This window comes from Myxocyprinus asiaticus, chromosome 21, assembly GCF_019703515.2.
Source record: "Myxocyprinus asiaticus isolate MX2 ecotype Aquarium Trade chromosome 21, UBuf_Myxa_2, whole genome shotgun sequence".
NCBI lineage: Eukaryota > Metazoa > Chordata > Actinopteri > Cypriniformes > Catostomidae > Myxocyprinus > Myxocyprinus asiaticus.
Window position 1 is genome coordinate 24,279,244 of NC_059364.1, and position 21,392 is coordinate 24,300,635.

The following is a 21,392-nucleotide window of genomic DNA, read 5'->3' on the forward strand; positions in this document are numbered from 1 at the left end:
TCAGCGAGTACTGACGCTGACTACCACCCCCTGGAGTCGCCAGTTCGAATTCAGGGCGTGCTGAGTGACTCCAGCCAGGTCTCCTAAGCAACCAAATTGGCCCGGTTGCTAGAGAGGGTAGAGTCACATGGGGTAACCTCCACGTGGTCGCTATAATGTGGTTCTCGCTCTCGGTGGGGCACGTGGCGAGTTGTGCATGGATGCCGCGGAGAATAGCATGACGCGCTATGTCTCAGCAGTAACGTGCTCAACAAGCCACGTGATAAGATGCGTGGATTGACGGTCTCAGACACGGAGGCAACTGAGATTCGTCCTCCACCACCCGGACTGAGGCGAGTCACAACGAGGACCACGAGGACTTAGAGCACATTGGGAATTGGGCATTCCAAATTGGGGACAAAAGGGGAGAAAATCAAAAAAAGAAAAGGAAAAGAAAATATATTTGAATTTGTCAGTTGCCTGAAAAAAAAAAACTTGTCCTCTTCTTCTGGTACACCACATTTATGACACTTACAGTTATGTATGTGCTTATTTTTTTTACTCATTTTGTTTTCTTATGTCAAGTATTAGTGCAAGACCTAACAAGTTTACAAAAAAAGCTAAACAAAATAAGTAATTCATTATTTAAATTATTTAATAAGAATGTTTCTCCCTTGAGTTTATGTCAGTGGCGTTAAAAACTTGTAGCCTATTTTGAAAATACAAAAAGTTGCAAAAGACCTTTCAAGGTCAAAGTTCAGAGAAAGAAGATGCTGCTCAAATGTGCATTTAGTGATCCTCCCACCACGTTGAAAAAGTTATTAATTTACATTTGAACTGTAATTGTTTTCCCATGGTTCATTTAAATATGTCATTGGTGTAACACTGTTTAAAGTTTATGTGAAAGAATTTAATTGAAAAAAAAAAACGGTAATGATTTATTGGTTTTAGTCTGATCAGTGGAGAATGTTTTTTTTTTTTTTTTTAATGTTATTGACACCATCTTTGAAAATTTGTCACTGGTGTTATCATCACTGGTGTTACATCCCTTATTACATTAAACAAAATAAAATAATTAAATAAAGAACAACAGTCCACTTGTCTTTTATGAATAAACATAATGTCAAGATGTTAAAAATGTCTACCCTCAGCTTTTATGGGCAAAAACTGAACTGAACTGAATTGAAAATTTCAACATTTTGTAAGCCGGAAAGACAAAATTTTTTGAGAATGACTTATACAAAGGATTTTTGTGCTATTCTCATTTTGCTAATAAAATGCTTGACTAAAATAAGTGAGAGATTTAGAATGTGTTTCATATTTCTTGATACATAAGGCCTTTCAATACTCTTCTGTTCACTTGGTTTCTGTCCATCATTCAGTCGCCGTTTCGGGTGGTTGGAACTTGGTCAACCTGTTAAAGGAATATTCCTGGTTCAATACAAATTAAGCTTATTTGACAGCATTTGTAGCATAGCTGATTACCACAAAAATGAATTTCACTCTCCCCTGCGTTTTTTTAAATACAGCCAAAATCGAGGTCACAGTGAGGCACTTACAAGTGAATGGGGCCAATTTTTTGAGGGTTTAAAAGCATAAAGCAAAAAAAGAGGGTTTATAATTTTATAAAAGCAATTACATTAATTCTTCTGTTAAACTTGTGTATTTTTCGAGCTGAATAGTTGTTTTCCTGGATTGCATGGTTTACGGTGTTAAATTGTCATGCCAACCAAGTTGTAAAATTGTATATAACTTTACATAGGGAAGGTTAGTAGGTGATTTTAGCACACTTAACATGCATTTTGTTTAAGTCTTTTGGCTATACTTTGAAACAGTGAGTATTTTAACGTTTACGGATTGGCCCCATTGACTTCCATTGTAAGTGTCTCACTGTATGGCTACCTTATTTTTTTTAATAAAATTATTTCTACCTGCATGTTAGCAAACCAACATTCCTGATACTATGTAGAATTGCTCCTGACGCAATTTGCAATGCTATTTTCACATACTTCTTCCTCAAGCGTTTATGCTCTTTCTTGATTATTGCTGTCTGGGGTTAAAGTGTAAGGGTTACAGGTCTTTCCAGCCTCCACAACGAAAACACGTGTGTGTTGCGATTGTAAGTATTTTGAACGTTATTCTTATAAAATATGAACAGATGCTTATTATAATTACCATTAAACTATATGTAGAGAACTGAATCTTACAAACGTTCTTCAGGTTGTTTTGCTATATGATTCGCCGGGGCGGCTAGGATGTTAAAATGATCACATAGCCTAAGAGAGAATTTAGTCTCTGGATTTCAGCCAGTGTTGCGTTGGACATGGTTTGCAATTGTCCTGCAATATTACATGGTTCCAAAAAAAAAAAAAAAAGCCAGTTTGAGTCGAGCAGGTTCATTTAGTTACTGCCCTAGTTTTTTTTAAAAAAAATTTAAGCACAAGTGCACGAATTGTGTCAAATCTGCTAAACGACTTTTACAAATTTGCTGCTGCTTTTTAGTAGGCTTAAATCATACTAGCGTGGTCTGTTTTTAATAGCCTTGTGGCATGGCAATGAATAAAAAGGATATGATAATGACGAATCGCCATCTTGTGGCCAAGTTTCTTCTGTTCAGATTTGTATAAAAAATATGTAGCTGCTCATGTGATGCACATCAAACTTGTTTATTTGGTGTAAGGTATGTAAACAAAGATCGTCTTCAGTTTTTTTCCCCTTTAGAAACAAAGGTATTTAGATATGGCAGCCATTTACTCTGGCATCCATCTGAAACTGAAAAACCCTCGCACACCCTGGCCAGACAAACTGAAACTTGCTCGATTTGCATGGATATCAACACAGTGCCTTCTTCCTAATAAAGAGCAGGTAAATCATCTTAATAAAATATAGATTCAAGATTCTCTTTTAATTGGACACATCTAGTTTTGTCATATTTTTATTTTTATATTTTATTAGTGAGCAAATAAATGTTTTCTTTTCTCCCTATCGAAGGTTCTTTTTGACTGGACAAGTCATGCTCTCAGTGGTTTTTACAATAAGAAAGTGGAGGTGCCCATGGAGGTGGTGGAGGGTTTATGGACCTACCTTGATGATATCCTTCACAGCCAGAAGCTTCATCATTTGCAGAGTGAGGGAAAAACCATCAGCCTTCGTCTCACAGTACCACAGGTATTTATCAGTACAGCAAAATGGGGACATTTTCAAGGCATTATTTGTTACATTTGTAAACAATCTTAACTAACATGTTCCTTGGTGGTGGAAGTAATTTTCAACATTTTTAACTGAAAAAAGGAATCCGTTATTATCATCTTTAAAACAATGAAAGACACACTTCTTCCAAGATCACCTGACTAACTAGGCTTATTTAACTTTTATTAAAAAAAGGGATAAAATGGTAAATATGATAAAAGCATGAAAAAAATTACTTAAAAAAAATCCCACTGATTAATCACTTCTGCTTGTATTCTCATTTGTAAATCTCTTTGGATTAAATGGTAACAAACTGCACTGATACAGAAAGCATTGTAATAAAGGCAGTGAAATGAAATGGGGGTTTTCATCCAAAAGTCTAATCTTATTTGGGCCATAAACGCAACCATACCAAATTGAAAACTGTATTAATTTTACATTTTGGTATTGGTTAATGTTAAACACCATTGCATTTATTTTATTTTATCCTAGATGATCAATGAGAGGATTTTGGAATGTAGTACAGGGCTGACCTCTGTGAGTCTTCACGCTGTTCTTAGTTGCTGTCATGGCATCTTGACCTCCCCAGTCCTCTCTGTGACCTACACTGCTAACTATGAATTGTTGGTGGAGCTCATAGCTCGACTCTCTGGCTTGGCCAGCAGTCAGCTCAGGGAACAAATATCTGATGAGCCTCTCTCACTCAAAGTCTTTGAGGTCCTCCTCCTCGTTCTCAGCATCTACCTTCCTGTTCAGAAACAGCAGGCCAACTCCAACCGAGTGTTTTCCCAAGTAACGGCAAACATTCTTCAGCCTCTTTTCCTGCTCAGACACTTACTGAACACAAGAGTATGGACTGAAAAGGACAACGTTAAGATTAGACAGAATCTGAGCAAGGAAATCCGAAGCAAAGTAGATGCTGTTCTTCAGTCAGCTCTGTTCATCTCTGATCATTTACAGTCCTACAAGGAAGAAGTTTTGCCATCAGAGAATAAAGCCAGTGCCAAAAAGAGCCATGCGGGCAAGGGCGTGCTAGGCCCTGTCAGTATGATTCTATCAAAACTTTGTGTCCAAGCAGATAACGATGAGGAGGAGACGGCACTATTTTATGCTGTTAAAACAAACTCTCTCTCTCTGCTCTTTAAATTTGCCCTCGATTCATTTTGCAGTGGAGGAGATAATAAGCAAGTGTGCTTCCATCTCATGACTAAGCTCATTATCGCTTTAGGCTTCACAGATGAGCTTGATATCAAGGAGACTTTCAGTGCATCGAACTGGGGTCTCGCTTTGCTTACTTTGGAGAACCTCCTGAACACCTGTTTGGCTAGCAATATCTACAATGTAGCTACAGACAGAATACAACATGGAGAAGTGCAGTTCAAGTATTACCGGAAACTGGCTCGGCTTTTATTTAACAATGCGCAGATGGGCATCCCAGCCTGGTACCGCTGTCTCAGATCTCTTCTCACGCTGAATCACCATATCCTGGAGCCAGATTTAGATGAGCTTCTTTCAACCGGGTGGGTTGATGCAGACAACATGGAACAACGGGTTAGAAAGGCCAGAGAAGCACTTGTGTCTGCTGTTTTGCAGACTTATGCCAAACTTAGACAGATGCCCAAACTTATTGAAGAGTTGCTCAACGTAGTCTGTCGGCCAGCAGCGGATGAACTGAGACCAGCCCTGTTGCCTCAGACGATACAGAAGACCCTGAGTCAGTGTCTGCTAGACAGTCCTCCCAGCCAAAATCTTGCAATCTGTTGGCTCATTTTAAAAAGGCTGCAGAGCTATCTGCTCCCCCACATGCAGGAACAAACAGAGGATTTGGCACTGAAAATGTTTTCTGTGAGTTCGCTCCTCTATGCTGTACTGTTCAGTTTTAAGACCCTGGATAACAGCACCACGATGCCAATCGTGAAGCAGACCCAGAATCTGATGGGGGATATGCTGAAGATTGTTGAAGACCTGTTGAGGCACTTTGAGGAGAACCTGGTCACAGAATGTCCTTGGAGGCAAAAGATCCTAGAGGTGACCCTTCTCCTTACATACATTTGGGTTGAGGTGGATACGCTTTTTCAGATTCACTGTATTAAGTACACATCCCTTGCTGCCTCAGAGAGTGGTGTCACGATTAGTTTAGTGGAGAGAGCCTTGACATTAGAGAACATGGACTGCCAGGTCATTAGTCCAGTTGGTAAACTACTACAGAAACTGCTCTCTCTACACAAACTGAAGATACTCTTGCTCAAATCATCTACTGTATCATCAGATGAAGATATAGCAGATGTTCTTCAGAAAACAGCCCAGTTCATCATCGATAGACAAGACCTTTCAGTAATGCTCAACACTGACCAGATCTGGGATCTCCAGCTTTGTAGTGTTAACACAAACACATATATGGCAGCTCACTGGTTTTTTATGATATCCAACCTTCCATTAATTGTCCCTTATCTCGAGCAGAACAACATATCTGATTTAGCAGACTTCATGTTGAAGTCTTTGCTTCAGAGCTTGCATGCTACTGGAAACAATTTGGAGAACACTGGAATCTCGGTCTCCTCAATATCCAGACAACTACTTGAGGGTCCAATTCTTTGCGAGCTCCCTGAAATGCTCTCAGCAATGGTAAAATGTATCATCAAGGCATTTTTTGGACTGCTCGACTCTTCACATGTGAAGTTAATCAGTCCTTCATTTTTTAAATCTTCTGCAGAAGTAAGCAATGGAGTTGAAGATGGAGAAGTGTTTATGACATCCTCTCTGATGAGATTGAAGGCAATTGGACAAGAGATTTTAGACTCTGTCAAAACAGGTTCATCCATACCTTTATCTGAAACACAGGTAGATGGTTTACTGCAGTTACTCACAGTCACAAGAATGCTGAATAGATGCACAGTGTTCTCTGAAGATTATTCAGAGCTTTTTCTAAGCTTGTACACACTGACTGTTTGTGTGAAGTTTGATGAAAGCATGGAGCCCTTGTTAGCTATTAGATTCCTGAGTGAGCTTTTTAGGGCCATGGCTTCACTCCTGGTGGTTACAAATTCTCAAACAATCCTGAAAGCTGTGCATGGAAGTAATCTGCTAGAGGTAGCTGTAACATCCCTCTTCTCTCGTAGCGCTAAGGGCCTCTTTAAGAGTGTCAATGACTCGACCTGGTTATCTTTCCTAGACTCCTTTAAAGACTTTATCCAGTCTCTAATACAGCTCATAATTGAAAGGAGGAGCAGTGCTTGCCTCAATCTGGAGAAGTTTACCTCTTTCATGGTTGAGAGTAATATTGCTGTGAGAGGTCTGTCTGTAGATGCAGTGGGGCAATCTAAGGGGGATCTCTACTCATTACAACTCCATCTGGTAATTTTGAGCACACTTTGCATTGAAATGATCGCAAATCAGGGGAAGAAAAAACATTTTGATGAGACTCTGACTTGTTTGTTAGAAAAGGCCACTTCTTTGATGGAGCCAGACATTCAGGCTGTGCTTATGGGCAAAGGAAGTGGTCTTCTCAGGCAGTCGTTCTCTGTTGAAGTGGTGACCGTCATGATCAGGAGTGAGCTAGCAAGTGCATCCCAACTGTTTCAGAGCGGTTCTGAGGACCACAGGCAGGAGATAATATCCCGCATGTCATTCTACCAGAGCTTTTGCCAGCAGATCTTAAAGGAACTGTATCCATCACCTCGGCCTATGGACTTCCTTATTTCCTCAATTCGCTATCTCTCTGCATTCTATACGGCTGCTGAAAGGACCAAAGCAGCTGACCTGGGAGAACTCCATGTTAAGATTTTGCAGAGTGTCCATGCACTGCTGTCAGGTACAATCTCCTTGAACTTTTCAAAACGTTATATCATTCAACTTACCGTTTGTTTGACATTAATAAATTGATGGCAGATTATCTAGCAATTTTGTGAATCCTCTGTTTACACATTTAAAAACAGTCTGTCAATCATTTTAACAGGTACTTGGATGTCTTTGTCAGAGGTAAAGGAGCTTGAGGGGCCAGTAAAGGAGCTTTTTAATCAGCTGGTGGCCAACTGTTCTCAAGAGCAGTTCCATCTATTACTGCTGATGCTCAGAGAGGGGCTTGTGGTGTCAAAGGTTGAAGGAGGCCTTCACACCGTAAGATTCCCTATCTCATACATTTAGAAATCTGTAGATTGTTTTTTTAATAGATTGTTACATTTGTTTTCTGTTCTTATTCTGAGTGAAACAGAATATTGTTAACATGAAAATCACTACAGATTAGGATAAAATGTATTCCTTATTCTCTTTATCTTACCCTGCTGTTTCTAAGCATACTTGTAGTGTGAACTGAAGACATCTTGTTTTTGTTTAACTTATCCTGTCTGTCACAGGAGGTTCTGTCAACTGTGACTCTAACAAAGCTGCTTGCCTGCTGTCAGTTTCCAGAGCATTGCTCAAAAGCATTTTGGCACATCACTCCGCAAATCATATCTACTCTCATTGTAAGTATTTCAATACCTGTTTTCAATTTGAATGAGATTAATCATGCTTGAATTTCTGTTGTACTAGTTTCTTTTTATTGCAATTTTTTTAATCTTAAAGAAGGTGGAAGTATCACAATATCCTATCTTTTTCATGTATAAGCATCTGCATTAGCATTGTTATTTCTGTCTCAGAGCACAGGACTTGAATGATTAGGAAAGGATGCTTGACAGCAAATATTTCCTTCAATTTGTCTCCAAGAACATTAAATGGATAGTTCAGCCAAAAATGAAAATTCTTTCATCATTTATTCACTTTCATGCCAGATGTGTATGACTTTCTTCTGCAGAACAACAACGGAGATGTTTAGAAGAATATCTCAGCTCTATAGGTCCATATAATGCAAGTGAATGGTGACCAGACAGTTCAAGTTCCAAAAATCACAAAGGCAGAATAAAAGTAATCCATATGACTTTAGTGGTTAAGTCTATGTCTTCTGAAGTGATGCAGTCACTTTGGGTGAGAAACAGATACATTTTTCAATCTTTTATTTTTACAATAAATCTCCATTTTCACTTTCAGGACTTATAAATTGGTCTGTTTCTCACCCACACCTATTGTATAGCTTCTGAAGATATAGATTTAACCACTGAAGTCGTATGTTTTACTTTTATTCTGCCTTTATGTGATTTGTGGTGCTTGAAGGGTCTGGTCACCATTCACTTGCATTGTGAGGACCTACAGAGCTGAAATATTCTTCTAAAAGTTTTTGTTTGTGTTCAGCAGAAGAAAGAATCTCATACACATCTGGGATGGCATGAGGGTGAGAATTTTCATTTTTGGGTAAACTATGCCCTTTAAAGGACTTTTCCGGGTTCATTGTGAGGTACACTCAACATTGTGTGTGTTAATATGAGACTAGTGGGATAGAATCGCTTACCAACCTTGTCTGTACAAAGATACTGTATATCCAATAGGGATATATCCAGTGTCAGGTAACCCTCTAACTTTTGCATAGTATGCATAAGTATACAAGAAAAGGATGTTTTTCACAGAGAAAAATCCATACACAAGAATAACATTGGTGAAGAATTATTACAAGAACCTTTAACAGTTGTCCCAATGCTGAAATGTTTATTTTATCAATTTACAGCTGAATTGATTCACCTTTTTTAATAAAGGTTTTTATGTGAAATGCTAACTCTTTAAAACATTTATACACTCGTTTTGGTGGTAATATCACTCGTGTCATCACATGGAGATCTGGAGGGGAAAAAATCTTTTAGGCATTCTAGATAAACCTCTGATGGTAAGTGTTGTTAAAAGATGTGCAAGTTGTGACAGTGACTTAACTAGCTCACCTCTGTAGGTGCAGACAGAACCTTGGAGAAGAACTGTGTGTGTATGGAAATGCATCTTGGTGCAAAAACACTTCCATAATTATTAGATAGTCAATTTAGCGCTTGTATGTCTTTGATTTGATTTGTTCACATCATGTCAGTTAAAAAAACAGCGATGGTCAGACTGTTGTTCTTGGAACTTATAAAGTTACCAGTCAAAGATGAATCTTGCTCGATAAATTTGGACCAAAATAAACTAACAATAACAACAAAAAAATAATAGCAATATTTTTTTTTTAAACTAACATTTTAGAGGTAGACCGATATATTGGTTTTACCGATTAATCAGTGCCGATAGTTGATTTTTGGAACTATCGTTATCGGCAATAATCTATTGCGATAGTTGCCGATAGTTTTTCATCATTTCAAAATAAGAGTCCTCGGTGTGTTTTGGGCTTGTTTATACTTAAAAGTTCAGCATTATGCACCAAATCTTCATTTTTTTCTGGTTATTTTTGGGATTTTGATTAAACAATAAACTGCATCTGGTATTTTATTTATTTAGGACTCTTTGTCTGTGCTAGTCATATTAAGGAAAGTATAAGAAATTTTTGACATTATATAAATCAATTTTAATTTTAATCGGTTAACTGGTTATCGGCCTTTCCCACCACCTTAGTTATCGTATCAGCAAAATCCACTATCGGTCAACCTCTAATACATTTTATATGTTATATTAACATACTGTACTCACAGAATGATGAAACAAATTTGGCTCTGGCTACTCTCTTCCCCCAACTCTGCCTTTGACAACTAATCTTGTAAAGCATTTCACGTACAGCGCTGACTGGCCCGACTCGCCTTTGTCTTGTTTCAGCATTAAAATTCATCAGCCTGGAAAAGCCAGGTTTCCAAGTCTTGTTTATGTTTGTCATTGAGTTCTGTCTGTGAATGATTCTGTGTGTGCTTGCCAGGTTAGTCTTATTGCACCTTTTTTCTCTGTCAGACCCTGACATATAAGAGCTGCCGCTAGCGCTGTTTACAAAAGCAACCAAAAGCTTTGTTTCCCTGATGCTGCTTACACACCTAAACTGTCTTTAGTACACAACACAAGCTCTGTAATAGTCACCTTTGTTGTTATTTAATATTTTATGGTAGTGGTCACATGTTTTGATGTGCAGTTGAAAGTTAGAACTGTTAATGTGCTACATTTTAAGATGCATTCTGGATTGGTTTCAGATAAATGTCAGTCTGGTTTGTAAGAGATCTACATATTGTATTGCACGTGTATTATATTAGTCTTTACTAATCTTTAAAGGTGTACCAAGTATTTCCTCTGAAATATATTTCCTCTGAAATATATATTTATATATATATTACAATTTTTATTGATTCCATTAATAAAATAAACATACGTAATCAAATTACATACATTAAGCCCATCCCCCCCGGTTCAGCCATATGCTCGAGGCAACATTTAAATAAATGTCCGAATTAAACACTCTAGACACTTTTGTCCATACAGCGTGCAAATGCGAGATAACGGGGTGTAACTTAACTTCTTTGGTTAGTTTAATGGAAAGGCTTTGCTATGGCAGAATAGGGGCAAGAAATTCCTGTTCAATAAAATTACAATTCTTTCATAATTTACTCACCCTCATGTTATTCCAAAACTGTATGACATTTCTTCAGAACAGTCAACATAACTTTCATGACTTAAATGAACTTAAAGAAACATAAACGAACAGACACACACACACAGTGGCCACGTATGTCTCTCTTTCTCGAGCTGGTGCCCCCGGCTAGTCTTTATCCCCCTCCTGGCTGATTAGGACAATTCAGCACTGAGCGTGCATCCTCATGGCCCGGCCACGCCCTCCTCCTCGTCACAGGGATATATCCAAAATGTGTAGTGTTGGGGGGCCTCCAGGAACAGGGTTGGGAACCACTGCATTAGAAGGTGGGTAAATTGTGGCCATGAAGGTATGGACATGGCCAGCAACAATACTCAAATAGGCTGTGGCATTCAAGAGATGATTGATTGGTATTAACGGGCCCAAAGTGTGCCAACAAAACACTCCCCACCCCATTACACCACCACCACCAGCCTGGACTCTTGACATTAGGCACGTTTGTGTCCATGGATTCATGCTGTTGGCGCCAAATTCTGACCCTACCATCTGTGTGCCTCAGCAGAAATCGAGATTCTTCAGACCAGGCTAAGTTTTTCCAGTCTTCAACTGTCCAGTTTTGGTGAGCCTGTGTCCACTGCAGCCTCAGCTTTCTGTTCTTGATTGACAGAAGTGGTCTTTGCTGTTGTAGCCCTTTCACCTAAGGTTCGTTGTGTTGTGCATTCAGAGATGCTTTTCAGCTCACTACAATTGTACAGAGCAGTTATTTGAGTTACCGTAGACTGTCAGTTCAAAACAGTCTGGCCATTCTCTATTGACCTCTCTCATCAACAAGGCATTTCCGTCCACAGAACAGCCGCTCACTGCGTGTTTTTTGTTTTTGGCACCATTCTGAGTAAATTCTAGAGACTGTTGTTTGTGAAAATCCCAGGAGATCAGCAGTTACAGAAATACTCAAACCAGCCCATCTGGCACCAACAATCATCCATGCGATTATCTAATCAGCCAGTTGCCAGCAGTGCAGTGTATACAGTCATGCAGATACGGGTCAGAAGCTTCAGTTAATGTTCACATCAACCATCAGAGTGGGGAAGAAATTAGATTTCAGTGATTTGGACCATGGCATGATTGTTGATGCCAGATGTGCTGGTTTGAGGATTTCTGTAACTGCTGATCTCCTGGGAAAGTCCCTAGAATTTACTCACTGTGACAAAAACAAAAAACATCCAGTGAGCGGCGGTTCTGCAGATGGAAACGCCTTGTTGATGAGAGAGGTCAACAGAGAATGGCCAGACTGGTTCGAACTGACAAAGTCTACAGTAACTCAGATAACCGCTCTGTACAATTGTGGTGAGAAGAATATCATCTCAGAATGTTATTCTGAGTTGCGGGTTGGCGCTGTTTTGGCGGCACGAGGGGACCGACACAATATTAGGCAGGTGGTTTTAATGTTATGGCTGATCGGTGTATACTGTATAATTCTATTACATATGTAATTTCACACTTGTTTTCAGTTTCTGATAAAGGAGTCCAGCAAGATGCGTTGTCTGGCCCGTGTTCTGACTGTGCCAACCCTCGAGGCTCTGACCGTGTTGCTCCGGCAGGGTGGAGCACACCTCTCTAATCCACACCATGTCATTATGGTGCTTGGTGCTCTGCAGTTTGTGCCTCTTGACAGTCATTCTCTGGAGGACTACCATGCTGCTTTTGAGGCCATTCATGAAGCTCTGTTTGCAGTTATCATTTGCTACCCTCGGGTGAGTATCCTGGGAATGGAGAGTGAAAGATAATATTTTGCATTTGAGTTGTTACACTTTTTCAAGGTGAATTATATCTTTATACATCTTAAATTGTTTTTCAAATTAGCCAAAGGCTGAGGAAGTAGAAACCATCCCAGATGCTATCAGTTTTTTTTTAAAGGCAGGCTTGACATTTGTTTATCTGCAGTTGCTTAGGAATTTTTTTTTATTAATGTGGCCTTGAGTGGTTCACAAACACACCCAGCATACCATGACTGGTGGAAGCAAAATTTGTCTTTTAGTCTTGATCAAGAAAATAATATATCCTTTAGTGAACAGAATAACTAAAGATCTTCTTGAGATTAAAAAGAAGAATCATTATGTATTCACAGTGTAACTGTCAGTTACAAAAAACAAAAAATTCTGCTTTTTTGTCCTAATTTTAAACCATAATAATGTTAAAAGTCATGGTGAATGAGTAACAGTTAATACTCTGAGATGCTTTTATAAATGCTCATGTATATAGGCATATAATTATAGTTTTATGCAAATAGGTGTTTTACAGGCTAATCCAGCTCTCTAATGTAGCTCTCTCAGATATGTTCTGTGTTAGATAATAAAATGTTAAACGGTAACATGAAAGTGCCCTGGAGAGACGTTTAATTTGCACTTGATAAGAGTGAAAATTAGAATGTACTGTAGTAAGAAAAGTTGTTACTGCACTTTTCTATTAAAGCAGTGATAATAGTGGCTGTCCAGGTACAGGTGCCCCTACTTAACACTACATGTGTTATTTGTGCACAGAAAACCACAGTTTTACACAGTAAAAAGTGTGAAAGAGTAAAGATGTATTCTTATTTTAGCACTTCATGCATGTCTTCAGGACAGATAGCATATGTATATTCACACAGACAAGCTTTAATGGGAAACTCAAGCAAATAACTTACTAATAATCAAAATTGGATCAATGCATCAATTTTATTCTCAGAACAGGACAAGAGAAAGTCTGAGTCTTCAGTTGTTGCTATTACAGAAACTGTTAAAAAAAAAAAAATTGGTAAAAGACCAACTTATTGATGAAAGAATTTGGCACAAAGCTGTTGGTCTTTTTTTTTATTTGTGTTAGACTGTTATGCATTGGATTAATATAAGACAATGTATTTTATACTAAGCTCAGCTGTGCACCCATTTTAAGAACTTTTCAAATGTTCGCAGGTGATGCTGAAGGCTTCTTCCATCTTCCTGAATTGCTTTTATCGCTTGGTTTCATCAGTCATGCATGAAGGCAGACAGAGGGGTGAGTCTGACAGAGGTAAGCATGCTCCCCTTTGTATTTCTCAAAATATTTCTAAAAAACGTATCTATCTAGTGTAAATTTAAAAATTGTGTATTATGTTTTTCTTTTGCAAACTGAGTAGATTCAGCTGCTGGTTGCAAAAAAACAAAGATAAACAAAAAACTAAACCCCTGATGTTTGCTTGACTCAAAGCCTTATCTGATAGATGGATAGATAAGTCAGAACAGTAGCTTGAAAGCTTTAGTAGGATGAGATACAATCAAAAATATTTGGTCTTGGTTTAGGGATTTTGAAAAAACTCTAAACCAAGTATGTTGGCTTCTTGCAGCTGGGCCCAGAGATTTACTTAATGAAGATCAAGTAGCAATTCTCTGATACAAAAAAAGAAGCTATTAACCCTCAATGGTTTGAATAAGTAGTTGATATTTAATTTACATTTTCCCTTCAAGGGGATTCCCTTCAAGAGTGACCCTGCACTCTGACCCCAGCTTAGCTGGGATATGTGAAAAAAAAGAAAGAATTTCACTGTATATGTGCAAATGTATAATGTGTGATAAATAAATATAATTATTATACTGTCTAAATTTCAGGGCTAAGTTTCTCCATGCTGTTAATCTTTTATTTATCACTCATTTGTAACCTTTTCCACAAGCAAACTCTTATGCAAGCAAACAAAGCTTCAATGAATACAAAGACCCTTTTTTGCCAGCATGTGTACTCCTATTGTATGCTCTGTAGCTGTCAGATAAAGAAAGTGGTGGGCACCTGAAGCTGGCAAGCTTTTATGTTTGGAACTTCAACACAAGAATCATTAATTGAGTATTAATAGAGCCATATGTCTGTGATCTTTTCCTTTCTACGAGTTGCCCTGAATTCATTTAATGTGCAGAAAGCAAAATATGTTACTTGGGGTATGATTCATCTAAACTAATGAGACAAGCACTTTGTTGAGCTGTGTTCAGACAGCTTCAGACTGTGGTTTTGTGGAATGAATTTCAAAGTGAAGTGACAGAGAAAAATTCTGCTTAGATGGTGAGCAGAAGTTTGAGTCCTGAAACTTGGGGCTCAATAAATTTTAGTATGCATTTTTCTAATTTGAGATCTCTTAAAATGTAAAGCCTCTTCTGACTGTAGCATCAGTACAGTTTGTCTTTAGTTTATTCATTTCTCAGACTTTCATTTTTAATGTAGGAGTTTTATTGTACTCGGATATGAGGCAGTTTCAAATTAATGTAATGCCATTGATCATCTTATGGTAACGTAGAGCATTAATTTGTTGTCAGTCACTGGCTTTCTACACAACTAATTGAATAACATGGTTATATTACCCGGATACATAATAATAATGTTTAAAGAGATAGTTCACCCTAAATTAAAAAAACCTTCCATTATTTACTCACCCCCATGTTGTTTCAAACTTTGACTTCTGTGGAACACAAAAGGAGATGTTCACCATTCACATTCATTGTATGGAAAAAAAAAATGTGGAATTAAAGTAAAAGTGTGACCAAGGCTTACAATCCACCTTTGTGTTTCACATTAGAAAAAAAAAATTAATTTGGGTTTGGAACCATATGAGAGATATTACATGATGACAAGAGTTTTCATTTTTGGTTGAACTATCCCTTTAAATAATCACATGCGTTTAAATATTACATTTACTTGATTTGTGTTGTTGTCTCTTCTTTCAGCCTCTGAGAAAGACAGAGAGAGTCTTCTGAAGTGTGCCAGACTGGTGGAGAGGATGTACAATCATATTGCCGATTCTGCTGAAACTTTCTCAGGCCTGTCCTTGTTCATGGTTGCACAATATGTCAGTGAACTACAGAGGGTAAGATCAATAACCATTATCAGTTCTTTACCTGCCACACTTGCTCTTTTTAAATGTTCAGTTGAAGTCAGAAGTTTTCATACATTTGAAGTCATTAAGAACCACTCCACAGATTTTATATTAGCAAACTATAGTTTTGGCAAGTCATTTAGGACATCTACTTTGTGCATGACACAAGTATTTTTTTCCAACAATTGTTTACAGACAGATTGTTTCACTTATAATTGACTATATCACAATTCTAGCGGGTCAGAACTTTACGTACACTAAGTTAACTGTGCCTTTAAGCAGCTTGGAAAATAAAATAAAAAATGATGTCAAGCTTTTAGGCAATTAGCCAGTTAGCTTCTGATAGGCTAAGTGGAGTTAATTGGAGGTGTACCTTTGGATGTGTTAAAAGCCTATCTTCAAACTCAGTGCCTCTTTGCTTGACATCATGGGAAACCAAAAGAAATCAGCCAAGACCTCAGAAAAAAAAATTGTGGACCTCCACAAGTCTGGTTAATCCTTGGAAGCAATTTCCAAATGCCTGAAGGTACCACGTTCATCTGTACAAACAATAGTACGCAAGTATAAATGCCATGGGACCATGCAGCCATCATAACGCTCAGAATGGAGACGCATTCTGTCTCCTAAAGATGAGTGTAGTTTGGTGCGAAAAGTGCAAATCAATCCCAGAACAACAGCAAAGGACCTTGTGAAGATGCTGGAGGAAACAGATAGACAAGTATCTATAACCACAGTAAAACGTGTCCTATATCGACATAACCTGAAAGGCTGCTCAGCAAGGAAGAAGTCACTGCTCCAAAACCGCCATAAAAAAGGGTGAGGCTTGCAAGCCTAGGAACACCATCCCAACCGTGAAGCATGGGGGTGGCAGCATCATGTTGTGAGGGTGCTTTTCTGCAAGAGGGACTGGTGCACATCACAAAAAAGATGGCATCATGAGGAAGAAAAATTATGTGGATATATTGAAGCAACATCTCAAAATATCAGCCAGGAAGTTAAAGCTCGTTCGCAAATGGGTCTTCCAAATGGACAATGACCCCAAGCTTAAGTTGTGGCAAAATAGCTTAAGGACAACAAAGTCAAGGTTTTGGAGTGGCCATCACAAATCCCTGACCTCAGTCCGATAGAAAATTTGTGGGCAGAACTGAAAAAGCGTGTGCGAGCAAGGAGGCCTACAAACCTGACACAGTTACACCAGTTCTGTCTGGAGGAATAAGCCAAAATTCCAGCAATGTATTGTGAGAAGCTTGTGGAAGGCTACCCAAAACGTTTGACCCAAGTTCAACAATTTTAATTCAATGCTACTAAATACTAACAAAGTGTATGTAAACTTCTGACCCACTGGGAATGTGAAATCATTCTCTCTACTGTTATTCTGACATTTCACATTCTTAAAATAAAATAGTGATCCTAACTGACCTAAGACACGTAATGTTTACTACGATTAAATGTCAGGACTTGTGAAAAACTGAGTTTAGATGTATTTGACTAAGGTGTATGTAAACTTCTGTCTTCAACTGTATAAGTTATGGTAAATTTCAACTGAAATGTTCCCTGTAATTGTTTGTTGTACTCTCATTGACTGACTCTCTGAAGTCTACAGTATGTTTGCTACAGTAGAATGGGACTACTGAAACTAAATCTGTTTCTTCACATAAGTGGTAAATAAGGATTCATTTTGAAACCAGTTTACATTTTAGTAACCAGTGGTGTAAAAAGTACTGTAAAATTATACTTAAGTATGGATACTGAGTCAACATTTTACTCATTAAAAGTCTAAGTATCTAGCCAAAAACATACTTGAGTGAAAGAAAAAAAGTATTCATGTTAAATTGTACTTGAGTATTAAAAAAAGTAAACATTTACTTTTTTCTTAGCTAGAATGAAATCAAGAGAGGAGACTGTGTAAGTGAGGATGTTGTTAAATTCTGTTGGTTTGTTAAGTCGCCTTTTTAATGTCTCAGAGGACTGTCATATTTCTCCCCCATTGGCATTTGCAACCTGGTCATAGAATCATGTTACAATAACTACATTTTTGCTAAATGATTTTTTTGTGTCCTGTTGTATGTAAAATGAACACTAGAGGGCACTAAAACAACAATGACTTTTATCCCCTTTCTTTCAAATCACAAGTAAAAAGGCAGATTGTCAGTTCATGAACACTTTTCATCCTGTTCCTCACACAATGCTTTCTTATGACATATAAACACCTTTACTATAGTACACAACACATTTTAACCTTTGCATCACATAACCAACTACATTTAAAAGCCTGTTTAAGTGTGAAAAAATTGTGCAGTAGTTCAACTGATAGAGCGCTGCATTTGTAATGTACAGGACCGGGATACGAGTCCTGAAGAGCACGCGAGTCGCACGTGATCCCAAAGTGTCATAGAAGCACCACAAAATGACGTGGTTGATTCAGAAATTTAGTTTTTCATGTCACATTTGCTTTTTCTGACACTATCAATTAGGTTTAAGGTAGGCATGTCGGTTTTGTTGATTTAAATCTCTATAGAACATTAACCTTTAAAACCTCATCTGTTCAGGAGAACATGTAACTTGCTTTTTGCGCCACACAGTGGACATTTCACTTCGGAACTGACCTGAGACTTGTAATGAACCACTTGAATTGCCACAGTCACGCAGTGTTCGTTGCATGGGAGAAAGCACTCATGAATTGCAATGTCAGAGCACCCAGCCCCTTGAGACATAAATAAATAAATAAATAAAAATCAAATGAAGCTTTGAAGAAAGTTAGTAATGTTGTTGGTTGAATTGTTTTCTGAGGTTTGCTACCAAACCTAGCTGTTGAGCAGATGGATGAATTCAATAAAATTCATAATTAATATTTAACCAGATTCAATATTTTATTATTATTATCATCATTATCATTGCTGGTTTTAAAATGATAATTAATAGTTGCCTAACAACCACAATAATAATTTAGCAAATATAAATCCCTAGTATAGAAATAAATGACATGTATACATTTAATTACAAAAGCCTTTTGTTCTTATACGGTGTATACATTTTCAACGTGAATGATCATTCTTGACTTCATAACTGTCCAATCTGTAGAAGTAGCAGGCGTAGAATAAAGTTTAGGTGTTTTAAGTGTTTCTCACTTTGTGCTCATAGTTTTGAATGAATACATCACATTCAGTCGGCGGTCACAAATCAGATAAAAAACTTCCACCTCTGCAGATGGTCTGAACTCCACACAGCCTCTGTGTGACACTCACATTTGAAATGACTGACCTCTCATCTGTCGTTTGTCGGATGCAGTAAAAATTATCTGCAAAAATTTAATGAGTACTTTTCAAGTATAAATAAAGTTGTAAGGAGTAAAAAGTAAAACATTTTCTTTGGAAATGTAATTGAGTAAAAGTACAAGTATTCCGTTTAAATTGCACTTGAGGAAAGTATAAATCCCCCAAAATAATACTAATTAAGTATTTTTACTCAATTACACTCCTGGAAACTGATTTGGCACATTTCATTTCCGGAATCCGACATATTTATGAGTAAAACTGTAAATGCAATGTGAAGTAGAAAAAATGGAGCGGGACTTCATTTTATTCATTGGGAGTTGATTGGTTCATAAAAAGTAGGCATTACATATGAGAATGAAGCCAAGTGGTTGGAGGGAATGGGTTGCAAAGTAGGAAGAATTTGTTACATCAACTGAAAAGTCGTTTCAGAGGTGAAGCAATTATTATATTTTAATAAAACATTGACATTAAATAAAAAAATAAAGTGCACCAATGTTTCATGCACAATAAGACTAGGAACATGGTTGTTTTTGAATGGCCATCAATGGAGATACATGCTCTTAAAGGGATAGTTCACCCAAAAATGAAAATTCTCTCATTTACTCACCCTCATGCCATCTCAGATGTGTTCAGCTGGAGAAAGTCATACACAAAGATTTTTAGAAGAATATCTCAGTTCTGTAGGTCCATACAATGCAAGTGAATGGTGACCAGAAATTTGAAGGTCCAAAAAGCACATAAAGGCAGCATAAAAGTAATCCATAAGACTCAAGTGGTTAAATCCATATATTTAACTCCTTTTTTACTATAAATTCTTCTTTATGTGAATCGTCAGAAACACGAGAAGAATGTTAAAGTGGAGATTAATAATAAAAAAGGACTCAAATATTGATCTGTTTCTCAACCATACCTATCATATCACTTCTGAAGATATGGATTTAACAATTGGAGTCTTATGGATTACTTCGATGCTCCTTTTATATGCTTTTTGGACCTTCAAAGTTCTGGTCACCATTTAATTGCATTGTATGGACCTACAGAACTGAAATATTCTTCTAATAATCTGTGTGTTCAGCAGAACAAAGAAAGCCATACACATCTGGGATGCATGAGGCGAAGTAAATGATGAAAGAATTTTCTTTTATGGATGAACTATCCCTTTAAGAATGGAAAAATAGGGTCTGTTTGGATTTCAAAACTTAAGCAACACAATTATAGTTAGTGAGTTAAGTCTACTGGGTTTTGTCCTATGTCATGCACTCTTGGCAATAAAGTGTTGTATTTGCAGAGACAAAATGAGAACAGACAAAATCAGATCTCTGGATGCTTGTGCTTTCAAAGAAAATGGAAGAGGAACACACTTTGCCGAAGGCAATTTGAGTCCATTGTTTTTGTCAACTTGCAGTGCAAAATGCATTTGACCTTCTGACCTGAGACTCATGTTTCTGCATGGGACAATTACATTAGTGCACAGTGCTGAATAATTGTTGTCATTTTATACCCTCACTGCTTTTTTCCTCTTATTTCCTAGGTGACGCTTCAGCCAGAAATCAAGGCACATCTAACAGAGGGCATTTACTGTATCTTGGACTGCTGTGTTGAACGAGAGATAATATTTCTGAACACCACCCTTCAAAAGGGTGTCAAGGAAGTGTTTAATGAACTGTACAATAGTTACACACACTATCATAAATCTCAAAGGCATGGGGAAGAAAAGTACACCATCTGACAATTTACTCCTCAAACTGTCTGAATCAAGTGACTAAATCTGTATTTAGTATTTTTATGTACTATATAAAAAGCCTGTCAATTCCTAAACTTTTTATTTTATTTTTTATTTCAGTAGTCTATCCTTTATAGTCAAGGTTATTCCTAGAAACATTTAAAAACAAAAATGTAATGGAGTGTTGTTTGTTAAATGTGGGGGGACGAACTATATAATGTATACTGCCTCACTCTTTTGTACTTGACCAATTAAACACTCACTTCTCAATATTTTACTCCCAAAAGTAGGAAATCTTCTATCACAGACATACATTAACACACAAAGTTTTTCTCATGTTAAAATAAAAAATTTCTACCATCTAATTAGTAACAATGCCCTCAACCAAACCTTTTGGTGTATGCTTGGAAATAAAAACTTTAAAGAGTTAAATGTTGTGTTAGCTGAGTTATTAAATATCTGAATTGACAACCCAAAGTCTTGAAATGGTTTAAGAGCTTCTTCAGGTTACTCCAGGTGGACTCTAGGCTATAAAATTAGTGTACTGTAAAAGTGTCTTCTGAATGACAAATAACCAATTAAAAATGAACCCCAACAGACCTATATTGTCAAATGGTGTTAAACATTTATATAGGCAATCACTGTAACTGCAGTGGTGTGCATAAACCTATTTAACTCTCCTGCATTTTTACATTGCCATTGTTCAAATGATGTTGTTCCTGAGGTTATCTTAAATGGGAATTCAGATTCAAACAGTAGCTACCTCAAATGCAAATGCATAAATGTAAACTATAAATGCACATAATGCAACTGCAATACAGTACAAAAAATTTCTGTGAATATTGTATAAAGCTGAAAGCATTGGCTGGAAATGCTACTGGATGTGCATGTATGAAGCTTCCCCAGCTTGCCTCTCTCCTGATCAGCAGAGGTACA

The 21,392-nt window shown here is 37.4% G+C and overlaps 2 protein-coding genes across 3 annotated transcripts in view; one reads left to right on the forward strand and one right to left on the reverse strand.

Moving 5' to 3' along the window:
- Window positions 1–21,392, reverse strand: part of LOC127411817 (SERTA domain-containing protein 2-like) — a 346,503-nt gene that overhangs the window by 242,079 nt on the left and 83,032 nt on the right. The window lies entirely within an intron of this gene.
- LOC127411798 (unhealthy ribosome biogenesis protein 2 homolog) lies at window positions 2,035–20,976 on the forward strand. Of its 2 annotated transcripts, none has more exons than XM_051647577.1 (10): window positions 2,035–2,098; window positions 2,685–2,844; window positions 2,971–3,147; window positions 3,661–6,979; window positions 7,124–7,284; window positions 7,521–7,631; window positions 12,097–12,339; window positions 13,537–13,633; window positions 15,310–15,449; window positions 20,265–20,976. In XM_051647577.1, the coding sequence occupies exons 2-10, from the start codon at window positions 2,719–2,721 to the stop codon at window positions 20,460–20,462; spliced, it is 4,572 nt and encodes a 1,523-aa protein (XP_051503537.1). In that variant the 5' UTR covers window positions 2,035–2,098; window positions 2,685–2,718; the 3' UTR covers window positions 20,463–20,976. The 2 variants fall into 2 exon arrangements, with proteins under 2 accessions (XP_051503537.1, XP_051503538.1); XM_051647578.1 differs by having other exon boundaries at window positions 2,072–2,098; window positions 2,701–2,844.